The sequence below is a fragment of the Carassius carassius genome, chromosome 42 (assembly GCF_963082965.1).
Source record: "Carassius carassius chromosome 42, fCarCar2.1, whole genome shotgun sequence".
Taxonomy (NCBI): Eukaryota; Metazoa; Chordata; class Actinopteri; order Cypriniformes; family Cyprinidae; genus Carassius; species Carassius carassius.
In genome coordinates, this window is record NC_081796.1 from 23,178,176 (window position 1) to 23,198,675 (window position 20,500).

The following is a 20,500-nucleotide window of genomic DNA, read 5'->3' on the forward strand; positions in this document are numbered from 1 at the left end:
GAATTGGTCAAACAAGGTTTCTGCAGTTTTAAGGAGGTAAATGTAAGACTTTTTTTTAAAGACCAAGTAATAAATATTTAAGGAATAAATTGAATGGAACACAATACATCTAGAAGGTCTCTAAATGTAAATGTCTTGTATTAGCAACACTTCATAGTTTGATATATCTTCCCAATGGTATCCATTACGTATTAATTACATTTACTTGAAGACTTAAAAATAAATAATTAAATGAGATTAAAATAGGAACATATAACTGCCAATGAGCTCAGAAAAATCAACTTGATTTAAAGGGAAAATAACTTTTCATTACACATTGACAGATATTTGTTGTTGTTTAAATCATAAACTCATTTAATTTTGTCTAATTTCTGACAAAGCAACTCTTTATTGCATGTGTAGCTTGTAAATGTACTGCAGGGAAAGAAGATATCCATTTATATCAAAAACATTATTGAAAAAAGAGCAGTATCTTAGAAGGCACCATTATGATATTTATCATGCTTTAAAATGCTGTCTATGTAGGCAGCTTACTATGTTTTGGAAAAAAGTGGGTCTTCATCAGGTTGGCAACCCCTCAGTTGATTGTGTTTTATTTGGGTAATTCTGTAGACATCTATGTCCAGAATTAAACCCAAGGCGGTTCACGTGCCAAAAATATGCTCATTACACACTGGGCCAAAGCGTCGGCGTGGGCAAAGTGAAATGGATTGTCTGAGCACACTGTTAGGACAAACAGCTCAAATTCTTTGATTACAAATTAGGATTCATGTGCAAGGAAATTCCAAGCTGGAAATCGAAGCTGTGAATGGAAAATCCTCAAGTGCACGGCTGTCTGCTGTTTTCTTTGAAAGAGAAATCTGCGTTCGAGTAAATGTCATGAAAACAAATCGAGGTCAAAATTCTCCGGAAAATCAAAACAGAAATTGTGCTTTGCATTATTTGCATGAAGCCAATATATAAATCAGATTTTAAATATCATTAGATATTCACTAGACATTATGGTAAAAAGATCTTAAGACATATGTGCTTGGGGTGGTTTTGGCGCAGTGGATAAGACACATGCCTTTGGTGTGAGAGATCCGGGTTCGAATCCACTGTGAGACACCAATGTGTCCCTGAGCAAGACACTTAACCCCTAGTTGCTCCAGAGGTGTGTGACCTCTGACATATATAGCAATTGTAAGTCACTTAGGATGAAAGCATCAGCTACATGAATAAATGTCATGAAAATAATGCTACATGGTCTTACATATAATTTTTTTTGCTAAATTTACATATTCATGCAAACAAAACCACAAATTAATTATATTCACCCTAAATAAAGAAATACATAAATGTATCATAATTTCCACAAAATATGCAGCACAACTGTTTTCAACATTGATAATAATAAGAAAAGTTTCTTTACCATTATATTAGAATAACTTCCAAGGATCATGTGACACTGAAGACTGGAGCAATGATGCTGAATATTAAGCTTTGCATTACAGGATAAATAACATTTTAAAATATATTAAAATAAAAAAATTTTTTAAGTTGTAATAATATTTCACAATATTGCTGTTTTTATTACTGTATCTTTGTTCAAATATAAAATAAATGCACCCTGCATGAGAGACATATTTGAAAAACATGTAAAAGGTAGAATGCATAAAATAAAAATAAATACGTTTTGGGGTTTTATGAGTTTATGACAGATTCACCAATACAAATAATACTAGAAACCTTGTGTGTGTACTGTTCTGACTGCACTGTCCTCAGTTTTATGCACGTATGTGTGTGTATGCATAGCTTGTATACAACCTGCACAACATTGTGAGAGAGTGCATCAGGAATTAATATCCTGCATATGAATGAGATAGCAATCCTTGAACAAGACCGGAGCTGGATTTCAATTACATTTTCATCCCTGTTGTAATTTAATGTTTGTGAAGCAGGTCAGAGTGACCTTGCGTGATCATAGTTAGAACAATACAATCACACTCAGATTTCAGCAGTACCTCAGAAAGAGGTGATATCCCATTTCTCTCAGACTGCAACATAAGCCAGTGGACCACAAATCACAGCTAACGGGTTGTCAGATGAGGACGCTGTTTGTTCAGCAGTCACCTCGGTCTGCTTACAATGAGCAAACAAACAAACACACACAGACACACTCAATCATTCAGGATGCATTGTGATCGCTCACAAGGTCAATGAGTGGTGAAGACAGATAGTCTTAGACAGATAGGAGCTAAGTGTCTCTCGCTGCAGATAGACTTCAGATAGCACACAGTGATATCAGCTGGAGGATGAGATCTGCTCTACATGTGCCAATAAATGATTACAAATATTTTGTCCTGTTTTTGTCGCTCATTCCTTCTCACACGAGAAAAAAAGTCTGTTTATGAGAAAGGTTTATGAGTTCTGTCTCTTCATTGCACCTTTAGAGACACAACAACGTCCAGTATTAAGAGCAATAATAGGATAACACAGATTTCCAGTACATTCATGTTGATCTATTATGTAGCGAACACAATAGTTTTGCAGTTAGACACACAATTGATTGTTTTTGTAGTGCATATATGAAATGTAGGCTTTGATTCTCTTTAAAAGCCTTTTTTGAAAATCCATAGAAAAACAGAAAAGTTGCTGGTCATTTTTTTCCCAGTATATTATCCGTTGAGTTTAAAGACATTTCCTTTAACTTTAAACACATTACAATGCAATAAATATTAATCCAAGTTACACTTAAAACACATGTGAAAAATCAAAACAGAAAATGTATTCTTAGTAACACAATATATTTTGCCTTATTTTATATACAGAAGCAAAAATAATATAATAAAAGTTTGTTTATGATGTTTAATAAATAGTTCAAATATATTACTGATAACAGTAAGTTGGAATAAACAATTCTTCAGACAAGTAATATAGTTCATTAGCCTCCACTCTTAAAAATAAAGTTTCACAAAGGGTGTTTTGAAGAACATTAGAAAATCTAAAGAACCTTTCTCTACTATGAAGATTCTTTTGTGTGATGGAAATGTGCCATGGATGTTAAAGGTTCCTAATAGAACCACTGATTCCAATAAAGAACCTTTATTTTTAAGAGTGTAACTCAGTGTTGCCAAGTCTGTAGTTTTCCTGCAGGATTGGGATACTATTATACTGCTGCCGCCAGCTGATATTTTTAGTCCGGGTCGATTTTTTAAACTCCCAGCCACTCCAACCCCCCATGGACCAGAATAGTTTGAGAACCCTTACACAAAGCAGAAGGGATGGAGAGACTATATTAAAAGTGAAAAGATGCAAGACAGATATTGAGGTCTACTGGCTCCATGCGTCTGGCCTTTATAGTTGCTCTCTTGCCATGGTGATTATTTTTAATGTGTTTTCAGCCCATTCCTGTGTATTCCAATGTCACACACAATGACTGAGTGCTGGATTTCTGTCAATGTAATGCCGTTAACATGGATTTTTTCATCCGATTCCTGCCCTCAGTGGCGTCTGGAGGACCGATGCACCTCTTTAGACCCTGAGCTAAAACTGAGCTAATGTCTCAGCGATTAACCTGAACGGTAAATCCAACAAATGATGGATTCTCCATCTATCTGTCATCTACAGTTACAAAACTGATCGTCTAAAATATTTTATTAAAGAATGTAGTTTTGGTTCTAACACTGGTAAATCATCACAGAGTTACACTGTATTTCATACTGCAAAAAAACATTGTATTAACTAAAATTCTAAAGGATAAATGTTAAGTAAAATTTGTTTTACAGAATAGAAACTACTGTACTATTCAAAAGTGTGTGGTAATATTCATTTTTTTTTAAGATTTTTTTGATAGAAAGAAATCTCTCTTGTTCAACAATGTTGCATTTCTTTCATCAAAAAAATGCATCAATGCAGCAATATTATGAAATATTATTACAATTAAAAATAATTATTTTCTATTTGAATATATATCTTAATGAACCCAAACTTATGAACAGCAGAGTATCTTGAATAACACTGACCCTATTTGCATTTTGCATTTTGTCTCTTAACTTTGGTAGGAATACGTCCCTACTGTCCAAATCTGCAGTCATTCGATGCATGTGTATGAATTCATAACTCAATATTAGGGCAGCATCTCTAGATCCCAGTACGTCAAAGTAACATGTCACAAAACTCTGATTAGTCTGGGCCTGCCGAAACTTTGAGCATATAAGATGGGCTTCATACCACGTCTGTGCTGTAGATATTCGTAAACAGACGTTTTTTAACCCAGGGTCCTGCTAGCTGTCTCCTAGAGGTGCTTCTCTCTGGAGATGTCATTAGCAACTCAAGTCTGACTGTAGCTGCAGGCCCGAGATTCTTTGTAGTCAACTAAGCAGTACAGCATCTTCAACACCACATCCAGGGAACACACGCTCTTATTGCAGTACCGATCAAGACTTTCTGCTGCCCTAAGGCTCCTCATCCATCACTGCAGCTCATCATCTTCACCACAAAATGAGGCCTTCAGAAACTAGAGTCAGGAACCGCATGCTGCTCTGTATGTTCTTTATCGACGCTACCAAACCCCTAGGTTTAAATTAGAAACAAAAACAGTTTCATAGCCTGATGTCATAAGAGAACCTTTTAAACATTTTAGCTTTCCTGTAATTTTGAGTTTTCTTGTTGATCAAACAGTATGGTGCTAGCAAAGACAAGATCATGAGTTTGATTCCCAGTGAATGCAATGTAAAGTTGCTGCATGGAAAAAAGTGTCTGTCAAAAATGTAAAAAAATAAATAAATAATCGTGAATATAATATTAAAGGGGTAGTTCAGCGAAGAATGCACATTCTGCCATCATTTACTCAGCTTCATGTTGTTCCGAACCTGTATGAGTTTCTTTATTCTGCTTAACACAAAATGAATGAAACAGTTGACAGCCATTGATTTCCATAGTATGGATAAAACAATACTATGGAAGTCAATGGCTACCAACAACTGTTTGGTTGCCAACATTTTTGTGTTCAACGGAAAAAATTCATACAGGTTTGAGTACTGTAAATGATGACAAAATGTTAATTTTTGGGTGAATTGACCCTTAAAGTTACCTTAACCAGATCAACTAAAGTTCAGTGAAATGTTTATCTTAAAGGGGTCATCGGATGCCTATTTGATATGATTCTTTACTGTGTTAATGGAAAGTCTATAACATACTTTGGTTCAAATTTCTCAATGGTAGTGTAATAAACACCTTTTTTACCGTCAAAATGACCTCTGTTTTTAGCAAGCAATTCTAGTCCGTGTTGCTTTAAATGCTAATGAGCTCTGCTCACCCCGCCCCTCTCTTCTGTGGGGTGATGAGCAGTACTGTTTACTTTAGCTTGCTTACTAGCACATATTAAGAAAGGCGATTTGCAAAGATTCATAAAAAACCCTTATACTCACTTCTTAAGATGAAGCTCTATCACAAATGATTTGCAGGAACATAGATGCATTTAGAAAGATCGGGGATCGGCACATTCGCCTTAAAACGAAAGTAACGTTAATCCTCTGCATCTAAAGTGGCTCAGATTTCGGGAGTAAATGACAACTGCTATCTTCATCATTACATCCAACAACAGAACACCTCAATCACTTAATCAGAGACTTGTCTTGCCCTCAGCTCAATCAGGGCGGGTCTAAGGTAAGACGGTCACTGGGTGGATTTTTATCATTATAGGATGGATATTTAGACATACTTCCAACACACATTTGTGTTCAAACAACAAAAATGAATTTAGCATCCGACTGACCCCTTTAATGCATTAAGTCAAATTGAGATGTAGTAAAGTATGTGACTCTGCACAATAATAATTTTGACTTTAATGCACTGTAAATGTCTTGAGTATGCAAATACTTTAATATCGTTCTATATGCATGTTGTTATAGACCAGGCAACCCTAAAATCTAATTTAACTTAATAAGCCTACACTACTGTTCAAAAGTTTGCAGTCAGTAAGATTTATTTTTATTATTATTAAAAGAAATTATTCTTTAATTCAGCCAGGATACACTCAGTTAATCAGAGGTGACAAAAGTGACAAAAAATAAATAAATAAAATAATAACATTTATACGGCCATGCATGGTGGTCCTTGGACTTGCCTAAATACCCATATGTTTAAACTAGCCTAAAGTCTTTAAGTAAGTAAGAGTAGGTTTCATGGTGGCATTTTCTAGAGGTCATGGGCTTTAGTGAATTAGCTGAAATTAATATTTGTTGGTGTTTAGGGAAAGTTTTTTTAATGTGACTAAATGTTTTACTTATTTTGATGACTAAAACAAATAATGAATCCCGTGCATATTCTTTTAACAATGCCATTTTTGTTAAAAAACAAAAAAGGAGCCAGAGGTCCGTAGGCATCTACTGGCACATGTGAAGAAAACCTATGGGTGAATGGACACGGCACTGGGTAACACATGGAGATCTGCTCTGTGGTTCACTTCAGCACATTTATAGACACAAAGACCGAACCGACAGAAGGATCTTGCACTCAATATGGAGAGGAACAAGCGGAAGCAGCCCACCGACAGAACAACCTCCACCAGCCTGAGGAGAGAGCAGACCTTCACCTGAGGCAAACACACACACCAGCAGAACTAACAGATTTTAGCCCTATAATTCATTCAAAGCCTTCACATTAGATCATCTCATGAATAAAGTAAATATCTGCAGTACATCTTTCACTAGAGGGGATATTAAACTCTAATGAATTGGGGGGGGGGGGGCTTCGCTTTTATATTCCAAGTCTTCTGAAGTCATACAACAACTTTGCGTGACAGGCCAAAATATTCATTATTCTCTGAAAAGCTCTCAAATAAAATATCGGAGCGATTTAAATTGGCTAAATGTTTCTATGCATTTTGTGAACGTGAACCTGATTGAAATTGTGCCATAACTATTAAAATAATATTTTTTTGCATTGAATTTTAGTTTAAATAAAATACTCATTATTATAAATATGTTTTAATAAATATAGTTGCATAATTTTACAATAGCATTATTAATTCATATATGAATAGTCAATTACATTTTGTCAATTATATATATATATTATTTCAGCATTAGCAAGTTTATATATATCGCACTTCTGTGGTTATGTCTTGCATTTTTGAGTTTATATCTTGCAATACTAAAATGCAAGAAAAATTTCTGAATTCTGAGAAACAACATTTCAAAACATTGTTATTTCAACATTTCATTTTGAAATAACAAACTTGCGAGCAAAATTTTTTAGATAAAAAGTTGCAATTACCTTTTTTTTATCTCAAAATGGAAACAAACTTATACAGTAACATAGCAAACAGAACGATTCTCTAACGTGACAACATTTCTGCAATCAGATCATTCTCAACATTTTCCCTCAAAGAAATAACCTTTGTTCAGCTTCTGTTATTAAGCAGGGATTAGTGTGCCGTGTAAAGGCTGAGTATTAGAAACAGAATCAATACTTATGTTCCACGGCTGACACTAAATGGCCCGAAAGGGAAAGCTCTTGGAAAAAAAATCTGACAAAAGATATTGATTTCACTTTTAATTATAAAACAAATGCTGTATGGTTTCCCGGCCCTGTCTGACCCTTGAAATATTTGATCTGAAATTATCACTACATGGGATGCTCAAGGTGTTCAAAGACAAATCCAGTACGTTGAAGCCCTTTCTTGGATGAATGAAGTAAACAACAGCCTCAGAAATACACTGCAAAATGCGTCTTTCAGCAACAGAAATCAATGGACTCTGGCAGTGAAAATACAGAATAACAGCTTCTTATTTAAAACAAGGTTACTGAATTATGATTTTTTTTAGATGTTTAGCAAATATATATAATATGGTTTTGTGTAAAATATTTAAATGAGTTTGACAATTCTTTGTACTGCTGCTCTCATTATGAAACTGCTCTCATTATAAAATTATGACAGCATATTTCACTAAAACCCACCAATGCGAATTCCATACACATCTCTACACAAACCAGGAATTCAACGTGAACTTTTGTTCAGTCATTAAAATCCCCTTTGCTTTTCCTGAGTTTACTTTTAACTGCCGTAAAATTGGCATATGAGCTATTCTGTCATTTCCAGATCTGTACTGACCCGCTATTGCCCTTTAAAACAGAGCATTGTGGGAAGGCACCAGGTAAGAAAAGGGGTAATTATACTTTTGTGGTTGCCATGGCAAATGCAGACACAGATTTGTCTCTGTTCATTTAATGTGCTCAATTTTGAGACCCTTAAGCATGTGTAAATTTGCCCACAGATAATTCATATAATTCTTTATTGCAGTATTAACAACATAAAAAAAAAAAAAAGGTTTTATATGGAATGAGACAGTAGGAAACCTTCTTTACCGAACGAGGCTGAAAAACAATGTGATGTACAGGTACCTGAAAAATGTCTGATCATAATGAGATTTGACTTCCAGCTGTAAATAATCCCTGCTCACAACTGTTGTTTTTATTTTTTTATAGGTCTTTAGATAGTGAGCATGAACAGAATTCAATAAAACTCATATTATCATATTTCATAGAAAATTGCATGATGGTCACAGACTATAATTCCATCCATCAAATATGTTTGATATTTTGAGCTGATTTAAGAACATATTGTTTGCATTTGTCACAGTCACACGTCTCTTAGCAAAAAGATGTTTCTGTGTGAGCTTGTTGTGATTGGAACAACTTGAAAGTCTGGTAATGTGTGATCCTCAGTCTTTTAGTGTATGATGGAAAATTTTTGATGGACACTATTTACAAAGTCAGAAAGAAGTATGATGTATGAAAGTATGATGCCTAGCGTTTTAAAATCTGTTCAGATTTTAAAAGTCGTGTAGTGTATTCCGGGCTTTAGTCAAATGTGGCACAAGTGACAACTTGCCCCGGTCTCCCCTGCATGTGTATATGCTGGTCAAGTCTCAATGGAGAATTGTGTCATGACTCAGCTTCAGAGAGAGCAAGACACGGATTTCAAAAGCAGTCTTATGAAATTCCATGTATAATTAATCAGGGTGTGGAACATGAACTTTTATCTCCAAGGGGAAAAAAGGAGGAATGAACAAGATTACTCTCAGGATGTAAATGTGGATCCCTCCGTAGTTTCTCTTTCTCATGGAATATCCCACATGCACAAACAACAGATGAAGCTTGGCTGGCCATGAAATGTCTCTCTAATGTTCTCCACCTAGACTCTGTACAGCAGCACATGCCTGACACAGTCCGTTTAGAGAGTCAACACTCCTGTGGTGAGGCTGATTTCAGTTCAGAACTCAACTCTACACTTTATATATATTTATGTGTGTGTAGAACAATTTATGGTTTATTTAGTTATTTCATCTGGAGTGGGCCATCGCATGGTTGAGATCACAATAAATTTACTTGAACTTGAAGAGTTTCATAAATATTCATATTGTAAAATACATTTTATATTCATATTATGTTAATCACTCTTGTCTTTCTGAATAAATACTTGGTAAAAAGTTACTCAAAATACTTGTTTAAATTAATCAAAAATATGAAATTATGGAAAGGTAAAAAAAAAAAATCCCCCCCATTGACTTATATTTACATTTTTTAAATGTTTTTTTTGTTTGTTTGCTTTTCACACAAATTATGTTTCTCTCTACATGACAAAAAAGTAAAAATAATTAAAATGATGGAAAATGTAAATAATTTTTAATAACTTGCCTCCAAAACATAAATAATAATCGAAATATATAAACATACACAAACAGAATATATATATATATATATATATATATATAAAGTTTGTTATATTTAATAAAAATGCAATAACTTGCCCCCTAAACATATATAACAATAGAAATAAATTGATGTGTTTATATACAACATTACAGTGATAAAAAAAAAAAAAAATTATAATACTAAATTAAAATTTTTACAATATTTAAAATAAAATGTTTATATTATAATTTAAATAGTTTTATTCTTTTTTTTCACTTGTTTGATTGATATCCGTTAGAGCATTTATATACTGATGTACTTTTTTCTTTCTTTCTTTCTTTCTTTCTTTCTTTCTTTCTTTCTTTCTTTCTTTCTTTCTTTCTTTCTTCTTTGGTTGGTCTGTATCCCATTACTTTAACTTTGATATTACAACAAACTGAAATTGCTCACATGAGTCAGGCTTACTGATTAATCCACACCTTTCTGCTAATGTGTTCATTTATTGACATCAAGAAACAGCAATTGCTTTGTGAAAACTGTTGGAAAGCTCTGGCTCAAACCCAGCCGCTCAGTTGAAGTCAGTGCAAGTCTCAGCCTCGCTAATAAAAGATGTAAGTTCAGAAAGATGAGAACGAGTGAGGATTTAATTGCCAATCAGGAATTTATTTTTCCCTCAGAGTTGAGATTTGCACATCTTCTGATAATAATGGTTGAAATAGCTTTCAGCAATACTGACCTTTAGCTGACCTTTAAAATGCTAAAACTATTTTCGATTCCTCTCACTCCTGGAGCTACATGAACACCTGTATGCCAGCAGGTAACACTTTCTGTCTCTTTCAGTGCTGCATCTGTCTGTCGGTCCATCACATTCTCATCTGGTATATGTTCTGATGAATGAGTTCAGAGTTCTTTTAAAATAAGTTGTTTCACTTGACAGCCAACGTGGCAACATCCAAGAAAAACTATGTTGTAATAATGCAAGTACATCTGATATCTACTTGAAGGTAAAAGATTGATAACAACTAAACTGCTGGCTAAGTTTTGAAGAAAAACAATTATTTACTTACTTTATTTATTCATTTATCTATCTATCCATCCATCCATCCATCAAGTCCTTCAAAATGAGATAAACAAAAAGTAAAATAAAATAAAATAAATGTATTACTATATAATTTGCAGTTGTACTACTTATATAATATATCACACCTTTAAAAAAAAAATATTTTTGTATTACTTATGTATTTTTAAAAGCATATTATTTTAACATTATATGTATGCATTTGCATTGATATATATATAAGCATGTTGTGTGGACTAATAGTAAATGATCGTAATAGTAAATGCATACTATTTATTATTGTTCATTTGTAATTGGACTATTTAATTATTACAATTATGTGTTTTTTTAAGCTTCTAAAACTTATGGGCCTTTCTGTCAAATCAACCAAATTTCAGAAATATATGCTAAAATGTTAGATTTTGTTAATATTTGATCTGTAGAAAGACAAACATAAATAGGGAAGAAAGCCAAAATATGAAATGGCATGGATGAATATTTACTGAGTATTCCGCTATTTGGTAGAGGGGGGTCAAAATGTCAATTCTCACTTGAGATTTGAAGCAAAATTAGAGGGGTTAAAATGACAAGAAAGATGGCAGCATTATGTTATTTTTACTCAGAGATTGGTAGGTCTTTTATTAAAATCAGTTGACAATCATATACCAATGGTGACAGTTCAAAAATGTCAAAAAGCATTTTTTCAGTTTCCCCCTCATGGTTTGCATGGCTGTAACTCAGGAAGCATTAAAGATAGCCTATCTTAATATCTTTTTAGATTTTGGCTCTTAAACTTTTCTTCTGGTGTTTTCATTTTTAAGGCCCATGCGTAAATTGTTAAACTGTACACATTTTCAGTGGGTTAATTTGTATACAGCTCATACTTTTTCCTTTTAAAGAGAAATGTCTGAAGAACAAATAATGTTGAAACTAGAAGTGTGGCTCCGTGTATTTTTGTACCTACAATACAAAAAAATATGAACAAAAAATCAATATTGATAATAAGATGCAAAATTCTAAATACCATAATGAACAATGCAGAACACAGACGAACAAAGCAATTCAATCACTGTCTGGTTTTTGAAAAAAACAACAACAATCCATAGGTTTTTGTCCTGAATATAATACCAAAGATCTTTGGAGCCCAGTGCACTGTTCAGAAATATGTATGTGCGTTTATACCTGTGTATATCCTTTCTGCTTATCAGTATGAAGTACTAGCTTACATTAATATGTAACATCCTGCAAGGCTCTCTCTCTCTCTCTGATGTAGATGTGCTTCCAAAAGGAGAGTGAGTCGTGTATTATCGCAGACGAGCAGAGTGATGCTATCTACAGCATTCGACTAGTTTCCATTAGGGAATTACTAGGTCAGGTTGGGGGGGGTTGTGGGGTGGTGGCTGCAGAGCAGACTTGGGGTTATGAAGGAATTCGCCTTTCTTGTTCAGCCAGAGGAGTATATCAGCATTTCTACATTACTCCACATGCTGGGGCTGCACTACGAGGAGGTTAGGAAAGAGACTGGGATTGTACATCAGCATCTGTGTGCCGCTGACACAACCAAGAGGTAGACCTGAGAAGAATCGCTGCAAAGAGCCTTTCAAAACAAGAGACACCTTGCATAGAGATGAGACTGTAGTCTCTGTGTTTGTACTGGCAGGGATTACATCCAACTGTATCAGGAGGCAGATCACATGAGCTTCACTGTCTGCACTCCTATTGGCAGTCAACGGATCACATTGATGCTACTTTGCATAATACTTTATGGATAACTGGCAAGAAGCCTGGATGTTGAAAATGCATAAATTCTGCATTCTATTTAATTCTAATTAACTCCAGGAAGCTGTATTTTAAGGCAGCAATACAGACCATGTATAAGAAATGGCATTGCATTGTGCACTTATTGTAGATGTCACTTTTGTTTATGCACAAAAACAAATTCAACATGAAATTAAATTACAGAAGTACAATGTATAATGTGACATTTATTAGTCAAAGATAAGGTGAACAAAATAGTAAGGTGAGTCATTAAAGTTTAAAAAAGGTAAAAAGAAAATGTAAATGTTTGCACAAAAATACACAACTCTACTCTTTTCAACATTCGTAATTATAAGAACTGTTTCTTGAGCAGCAAATCAGCATATTGGAATGATTTCTGAAGGATCATGTGACGCTGAAGACTGGAGCAATGATGGTGAAAATTCAGCTTTGCATCACAGGAATAAATTACATTTTAAAACATATTTAAATAGCAAACAGCAGTTTTAAGTTGTAATAACTTGTAATGTATTTCTGATCAAATAAACACAGGTGAGCATAGGAAATTTCTTTCAAAAACATTTAAAAATCGTATCTAAATTCATCAAAATTTACTAATAATGTTATGTTTGGACCAAGTAAAAATAGCAACAAATATCTTATAAATTGCATAAAGTACAAATAGCGATGACATCCATATTGCAAAAAACAATTCTATTCTATTTAAAAGGTAAAACATTGGCAAAGTGAGCTGATTAGTAAAAACTGCATTTGTATATGCAGTTTAAATAGCCACTGCCTTATTATCATCCATCCAGAATTGATTGGATAATGAAAAGCCTTTCTGATAGTTAGAAAAAATCATGGAAATGGAAAAATGAGATGGACTGATGATGTCAGCCAAGTAACTAAATTGAGATGAAAACGACCAGTAACAAGTTAAAAAAATAAACATTCACTTTTGATTTCATGTTGAATTTAACAGCTAATAAAACAGCCTCATTTAGCACAAATCCCCAGTTGAGGATCAGTTGCACATGTTTACAGCTTGAACTCTTAAATGTTATCTTAGCAGGCCCTCTGTGGCCATTCCTAATGAGGGTCCCTTGGCTATATTTAGCATTATATATAAAATGTTTTCCGATGCAAAAATAAAACTGTGTTTTTTAAAGCAGGTCAATGGTATAATGAGGATGGAGAAAAGCTTAAGTAATGTGTCAGGCCTCCTGTTTTAATAGTGCTGCTCCCAGGAGGTTACAAATATGTGAGTTTCAGAATATCAGAATGTTATAGTCATTTGACAATGCAAGTCCACTGGTTATTGATTAAACACACAATGCTGCACATGCTTTAATAGATTGAAGTCAGACATGCTGCTTAAACAAGCTCAGAAATCAAACTCTGAGAAACAAATAACAAAAAGGTGGCATTTTATAACATTCAATGAAAAGTTGAGAGTGTAATGTCTGTCAACAAACAAAAAGGCTAAAAAAATAATGATTTATTTTCTTTGGGTTTGCCATTGGTAAAAAAAAAAACAGACGGCCCCGCCCCCAAACCTCACACCACTGGTTTCCTGTTTCTTGCTATACTATAATTATATTATAATATAATTATGCAATTTTTTTTCTATATATCTAAATTTATTTGTTTATTTATTTATTCATATCAGTCTTTCCCAATGGAAACATGTTATATATAAATAAACAAAAATGTGGTGTTTTCAAAACAGCAAGAACAAATGGATTTATTTGTCATCCATCCATTCATTCATTTCAGTCTTTCACAATGGTCAAATAAATGTAATTAATGAATAACAAACCAACCAAACAAGCATTTTTTGAAACAGCAAGATCAAATTTATTCATTCATTAATTCAATCAATAATCAAACAATAATTAAGCTAAGAGAGAATATGTATTTTAACATAAAAAAAACTCCACACTTCATCTTTAAATTTAATTTCAATTGCATTTCAATTTCATTTGACATTTTCTTATAAATAAATGTGGGTTTTTAAAAAACAACGAGATAAAAAAAGTACTTATTTCAGTCTTTCACAACAAACAATCAAACAAATAAATAAATAACCAACCAACCAGCCAACCAACCAAATAAGATCCTGCTGTTTTAAAAACACCACAAGGCCACAGTGTTTACACTCTTTAGGGAAATCAAGCTACAAATAGTTTAATTATAGTTGTCTCTGCACATTATGCTTTGGATGAATAAGTATTTTAGCATCCAAAATTAGATAATCCATCTTTAACCTTCTTGTTCCACTGCCACTTTTTCAAGTATCTTTACAGTAAAACCCAAAATAAAGGCAATGTCACTTCCACGCCACCGCAATGACATATAGCACAGCGCTTTTCTGTCTCACCTACTGGCAAAACACTGAAAAACACTTTGCATGTCCAAGAATCACAAAGTGAAATCATACGCACTCAGGATCCACCTCAGGCAACGCAGGCCCCTGTGAAGGACTGTCAGTCCGGCAGAGCAGAGCAAAGAAAGCGGTTTTGTTGAGAACAGCTTTAGTAAAGCAGAAAGGAACTCACCCAGCGGCTGTCCTGCGATAATCCTGGTGTTCTCGCCTGCCACGGCCAGCCGTGCATTCCTTTCACTCATGTACTGGACGAAAGCGTAACCTTTATGCACCGAACAGCCTACAATCTTGCCGTACTTGGCAAAGATGACCTCGATGTCGGCCTTCTTCACGATGGCAGTGTTGAGGTTGCCGATAAAGACCCGTGAGTTGAGGGAACGCGGGTCGTTCTTGTTAGTGACATTGCTGGTCTGATTCTTCCCGGTCATTCTTCTCCTGTAAAGCAGAGACACGATGGGAACGACATCAACAACACCTGGTATAATGAATGTGCGTGTAGCATTTAAAGGCTGTTTCACTGTAGAAACATTGAAATGTTTGATAAAATAGAATGTCTTCAGTTATGTATTTTGAGCAAAAGCATCTTTATACGTTGTGAAGGATAGCTTTTAGTTTTGAAGGCTTGAAAAATACTCCTGACATTTCTCTCTGATTTGGTTAAACATAAAATCACCCTATTTAATAATATATAATAAACCTTTCTGGTCTTATTATTAGTGATTCATCATTGCACATTATTGCAAAGATTTGTAGCCTTTGCATCCTTAAAATTAAGTTGTCAACTTTTATTTTTCAACCACTTCTCAGATATCTCAGATATACACTAGAAACCACTTTCATGTTCCTATCACATCCAGATTATAGTGCAAAATCAAGTACCACTCAACCTTTTATTCTAGCAGTAAATCCTGCTCACTAATAATAATAATAATAATATATTGACTGCAAACTTTGGTTTATTTTTAGAAGAGTTCAAACCAACAAAGAAAGTTGAGGACCATCTCACACTTGTTTAGATGCTGTCTAGAGATTATGTACAGTATGAGGGATATATATATATATATATATTTACACTGTATATCCAATATGTCAGAGGATTTTGAAGTGACAGGTCAGGGGTTGGACCTTTTCATTGGAAAAAGCATTATTATGGATTATTGACTATTTTGGCCAAAAGTTATTGTTTACAATTAAAATTTTTAATGATGGAATTATTTATTACAAACACGCAGCTTTTTACCTCACAAGACATTAAATGATGGACTGGAGTGGTGTGAATTATTGTGATGTTTTTATCAACTGTTTGGACGTCATTCTGACGGCACCCGTTCACTGCAGAGGATCCATTGATGAGCAAGCACTAAATTTTTCCAAATTTGTTCTGATGAAGAAACAAACTCATCGTCAGCTTAGAGACCTGAGGGTTAGTAATTATAAATATTTCAGCAAATGTATCATCTTTGGGTGAACTATTCCTTTATAATATTACAACTATCCACCAAAAAGTGGGACAACCCCCTAACCCCCCCCCAAAATCTCTAAAAGCACTTGCAGTGTATTCTATGTCCCTGACACAACCTTCACATTTTACCATCATAAAGATTGTGGGATAAGATTATGTATTGTTTCCTTATCATGATAAAAGAACAGAGAATTGGAGCGATAACAATAATTATATTGCTGTTTTATGGTATATAGCCTACAGACTTGTTCCTAGTGATTATTTTAAAAGATTGTGTCAGCGACAGCACCAGCCTTTTTAACATCCATGCTGCCCAGTTCACTGAATATGTGAGAATATGAGTGAGCGCTGGTGTGTGTACATGAGAGATGCATGTGGTTATTTGTGTTTGTGTCTATAAATGTGCGAGAATATGAGCAATCTCTGTGAGTGTGCTGGTGTGAAGGTGAGAAAGCGAGCTGCACACGGCTGAGAGAGAGTAAATGAAGGCCTCAGGTTTGTGCAGTCTCCGTATTACTCAGTGAATACACAGTCAGCCAGTCTTCACATCACAGAACAGCAGCGAGATCCTCCCATTGGGTGTCATCCAAGTCCCCTTCCCGCACACACACACACACATTCAGAGACAGTAACTGCTATTGTCTGAGACAGAGATGCATTATGTTCTGTCTCTCATGCTGTCAACGACCTACTCGCACAAGACAGCAAGAATGAACACGCAGCTCCACGGAGACATTAGCGAGACAGTGTGTCTGAATCAAACAAGCTGACCGAATATGACACGTTAAGTTGCCCAAATATATACTTGGTATTTGTTGAGAAGCAGGAGTGTCGAGCTTCAGCACTGATAGGTCATTCACACTGACAGTTATTTCAGTCACTGGAGGCCGACATTACTACTGTATTTCTGGATGCCATAATGTTATGGTGGGCTGTGTAACCATAGCTTTCGGAAATCTGGCAAAAGCATAATAAAAAATAATAAAAATTAACATTATGCAGCCAAGGGAAAGTGCTACATAAATTGTAGCTGTAAAAAGGAATGACTTCTGGTTGATGCAAACTGGCGTCAACACCCAAGAAGTCTATTTTTGCACTGCAAACCTTATCATCACAATCATTTACATTAAACAGAAGATAATGCCCAGCCAGCATTTCAACATTTATTTATGATGAAACAATGTAACTGGTTAAGGCCAATTAGCTTTTATTTATATATATATATATATATATATATATATATATATATATATATATATATACATATATATATATATATATATATATATACATATATATATATATATATATATATATATATATATATATATATATATATATATATATATATATATATATATATATATATATATATATTAATATTAGTATAAGTTGATGTGATTTCATCATATTTATTCATTTTTATTTTTTATACGCTTATTTAGTCTTAAATTTATTTGACAATTTCATATCCGTTTTAGTTTTAGTAATTTTAATACTCAAACTTAAACTTATTTCAGTTAGTTGCCAAAGCAACAATTCTAATTTAAATTTATGCTACAGTATATATATATATATATATATATATATATATATATATATATATACAGTACAGACCAAAAGTTTGGAAACATTACTATTTTTAATGTTTTTGAAAGTTTTGAAAGTTTCTTCTGCTCATCAAGCCTGCATTTATTTGATCAAAAATACAGAAAAAACAGTTATATTGTGATATATTATTACAACTTAAAATAATAGTTCCCCATCGAGGGAGAGACGATGCGTCGATAACAATTTGGGAATGCATTCTGCGTGAGTGCGTCTGAAGCATCCATGTCAACTAGTCCAATGGCGAGAGTGAGCGTCAGGAGTGACGTCACGACAAGGAATTGATAAAAACCCCAACCGGAGCAACCGGTGTTAGCTTTCTGTGCCTCAGCAAGTGATCTGTGTCAAACCTGTCTGTCATATTTACTGTTGTCTTGTTCAAAGTTTATATATCATGGCTACTATTCAAACCGTGTGCTTCTTCCTGCCCGCGTTATTTAACGGGTGGGGATACACACGAGCTTTGTGTAGTTTGTTTGGGAGTGGAGCATGCGTTATCAGCCTTCGAGGAGACTGATTGCCCGCATTGTGAGAAGCTTTCGCTTCGCATGCTCCGCTCCCACTTGTCACTCTTTGATGAGAAGAGCGGCGAGCCTCGCGCTCCTCAGGGTGCAGGACCCGCTTCTGACGAGGCAGAACGGAGAATGCATTCCTGGGGTTCGCAAATGGATCTCTCAGCGGGGTTGGAGACGGGTCCGAGGGCTCTTTCTCCTCCCTTACCTGGGAGATCCATAGCTCAAACTCCGGTACCGGAAGCCCGCCCCGCGGCTTCTTCCGCCCGGGGGGAGAGCTCATTGCTTCGTTGCTCTAGCTCCGAGGAGTTAGATGTAACGGGCAGTGAAGGTGACACAATCAGGGGGGAAGAGGATTCGCCATCTCTTTCCCCAGCATATGAGGAGTTGGTTGATGTATTAACACGAGTTGTAGATAAGTTACATATATCTTGGCCATCTGATAAACAGAGCGCTCGTCCTAAAAGCAAATTAGACGAGCGTTTTCTGTCTTCTAAAGCATCTCCTACATCACGGGGTCTCCCTTTTTTCCTGATCTTCACAGTGAGCTGTCTAGATCGTGGAATAAGCCATATTCATCACGTCTTTTCATCCCTCAAGTGCGCATTTATTCTGATATAAGAGGGCTGAAAGAAAATGGTTATGAAGCGATGCCCCGGGCGGAACAGACGCTCGCGAGCTATCTTTCCCTTGGTTCAGCGTCATCTATTAAGAACCCGACTTTGCCCACGAAGCCTTTAAAGATCACATCTAATTTAGTGGGTAAAGCTTACACAGCAGCAGGTCAGGCTGGAGCTTGCCTTCACTCGATGGCTTTGCTTCAGGCTTATCAGGCTGAGCTGCTGGGGGAGTTAGATAACAGTGAGGGAGTCAGCCGTGACGAATTTATCTCTCAGGGCGACTAAAGAAACAGCACGTGCTATTGGTAGATCTATGGCTGCTTTGGTTTCTACAGAAAGACACCTTTGGCTTAATCTTTCAGATATTAAAGATAAAGATAGATCTTTTCTTTTAGATGCTCCCATTTCTCATGAAGGTCTGTTTGGTGATGCTGTGAATGTGATTTCAAGAAAATAAAAAGCAATCTGAAGCTTTTAAAAGTTTTCTCCCTCGCCGATCTAATCCTGATGCTGCTGGGCGTGCAAGGCAGCCCCAGCCTTCATGCTCCTCATATCGTGTTTTTCAAAAAGAGAGTGTTGCGTCTCGCGCTCCTCCTCAAAAATCACGGGGACCGAGCCAGCACTCACAGCCAAAGCAATCTAAGCAGAAGCCGGATCTGAGGACTGTTCTTCTCGCTAAGAATGCTTCGGCTCAGAAGAAAAGGTCCTGACGCCAAATGGGTCAGACCTGTGAGGGCAGCCCCAACCGAGACGGTGCGGTGTACACCTCAGTATATGGTGCCCGTCCGGTCTCGGTGCTCTCACGGGGCCGTCCTGCCAACCCCGCCACCCTTGGTGCCTCGGGGCGCAGCGGTCTCCAGCGGGTCTCTGGCGCTGTGTCTCTCGGGCTCGCTCCCTCTGAGGGGGGTTCAAGAGCAGTTAGCTCGGGTGGTTCCTGCGTTTCGGCTTCAGGTCCCCGCACTAGCTGTTCAAATTACACCAGAGGCCAGCCTCGAGAGGCTGGTTCCCTTAGTAGAATGTCTGACAGAATGGAAAAGTCTGCCGAATATATCTCAATGGGTCCTGCAGATAGTAGAGAAGGGTTACAGAATCCAGTTCGGTTCTCGTCCCCCTCGCTACAACGGGGTGTTGCTCACAGTAGTGCATCCCGAGCAGGCTCTGGTCATGGAGCAAGAAGTGAAATCTCTTTTAGCGAAAAATGCTATAGAGCAGGTGTATCCTACCGACAGGGCATCGGGTTTTTACAGCCGTTATTTCATTGTTCCAAAAAAGGATTGAGGGCTGCGTCCCATTTTAGATCTTCGTCTGTTGAATCGTACAGTTCAGAAATTAAAATTCAAGATGCTGACACTCAAACAGATCGTGACTCAAATCAGATCCGAGGACTGGTTCGTCACGATAGACCTAAAAGAT

The 20,500-nt window shown here is 35.8% G+C and overlaps 1 protein-coding gene and 1 long non-coding RNA gene across 4 annotated transcripts in view; one reads left to right on the plus strand and one right to left on the minus strand.

Annotated features, from left to right (window-relative positions):
• The window catches only part of LOC132124246 (uncharacterized), a 252,992-nt gene that overhangs the window by 204,012 nt on the left and 28,480 nt on the right, over window positions 1-20,500 (plus strand). The window lies entirely within an intron of this gene.
• The window catches only part of LOC132124244 (RNA-binding Raly-like protein), a 129,031-nt gene that overhangs the window by 33,711 nt on the left and 74,820 nt on the right, over window positions 1-20,500 (minus strand). For all 3 annotated transcript variants that reach the window (XM_059535181.1, XM_059535179.1, XM_059535180.1), the window contains one exon: window positions 15,058-15,320. In XM_059535181.1, coding sequence (XP_059391164.1) covers window positions 15,058-15,313 — 256 coding nt within the window. In that variant the 5' untranslated portion in view covers window positions 15,314-15,320. The remainder of the gene's footprint in view (window positions 1-15,057; window positions 15,321-20,500) is intronic.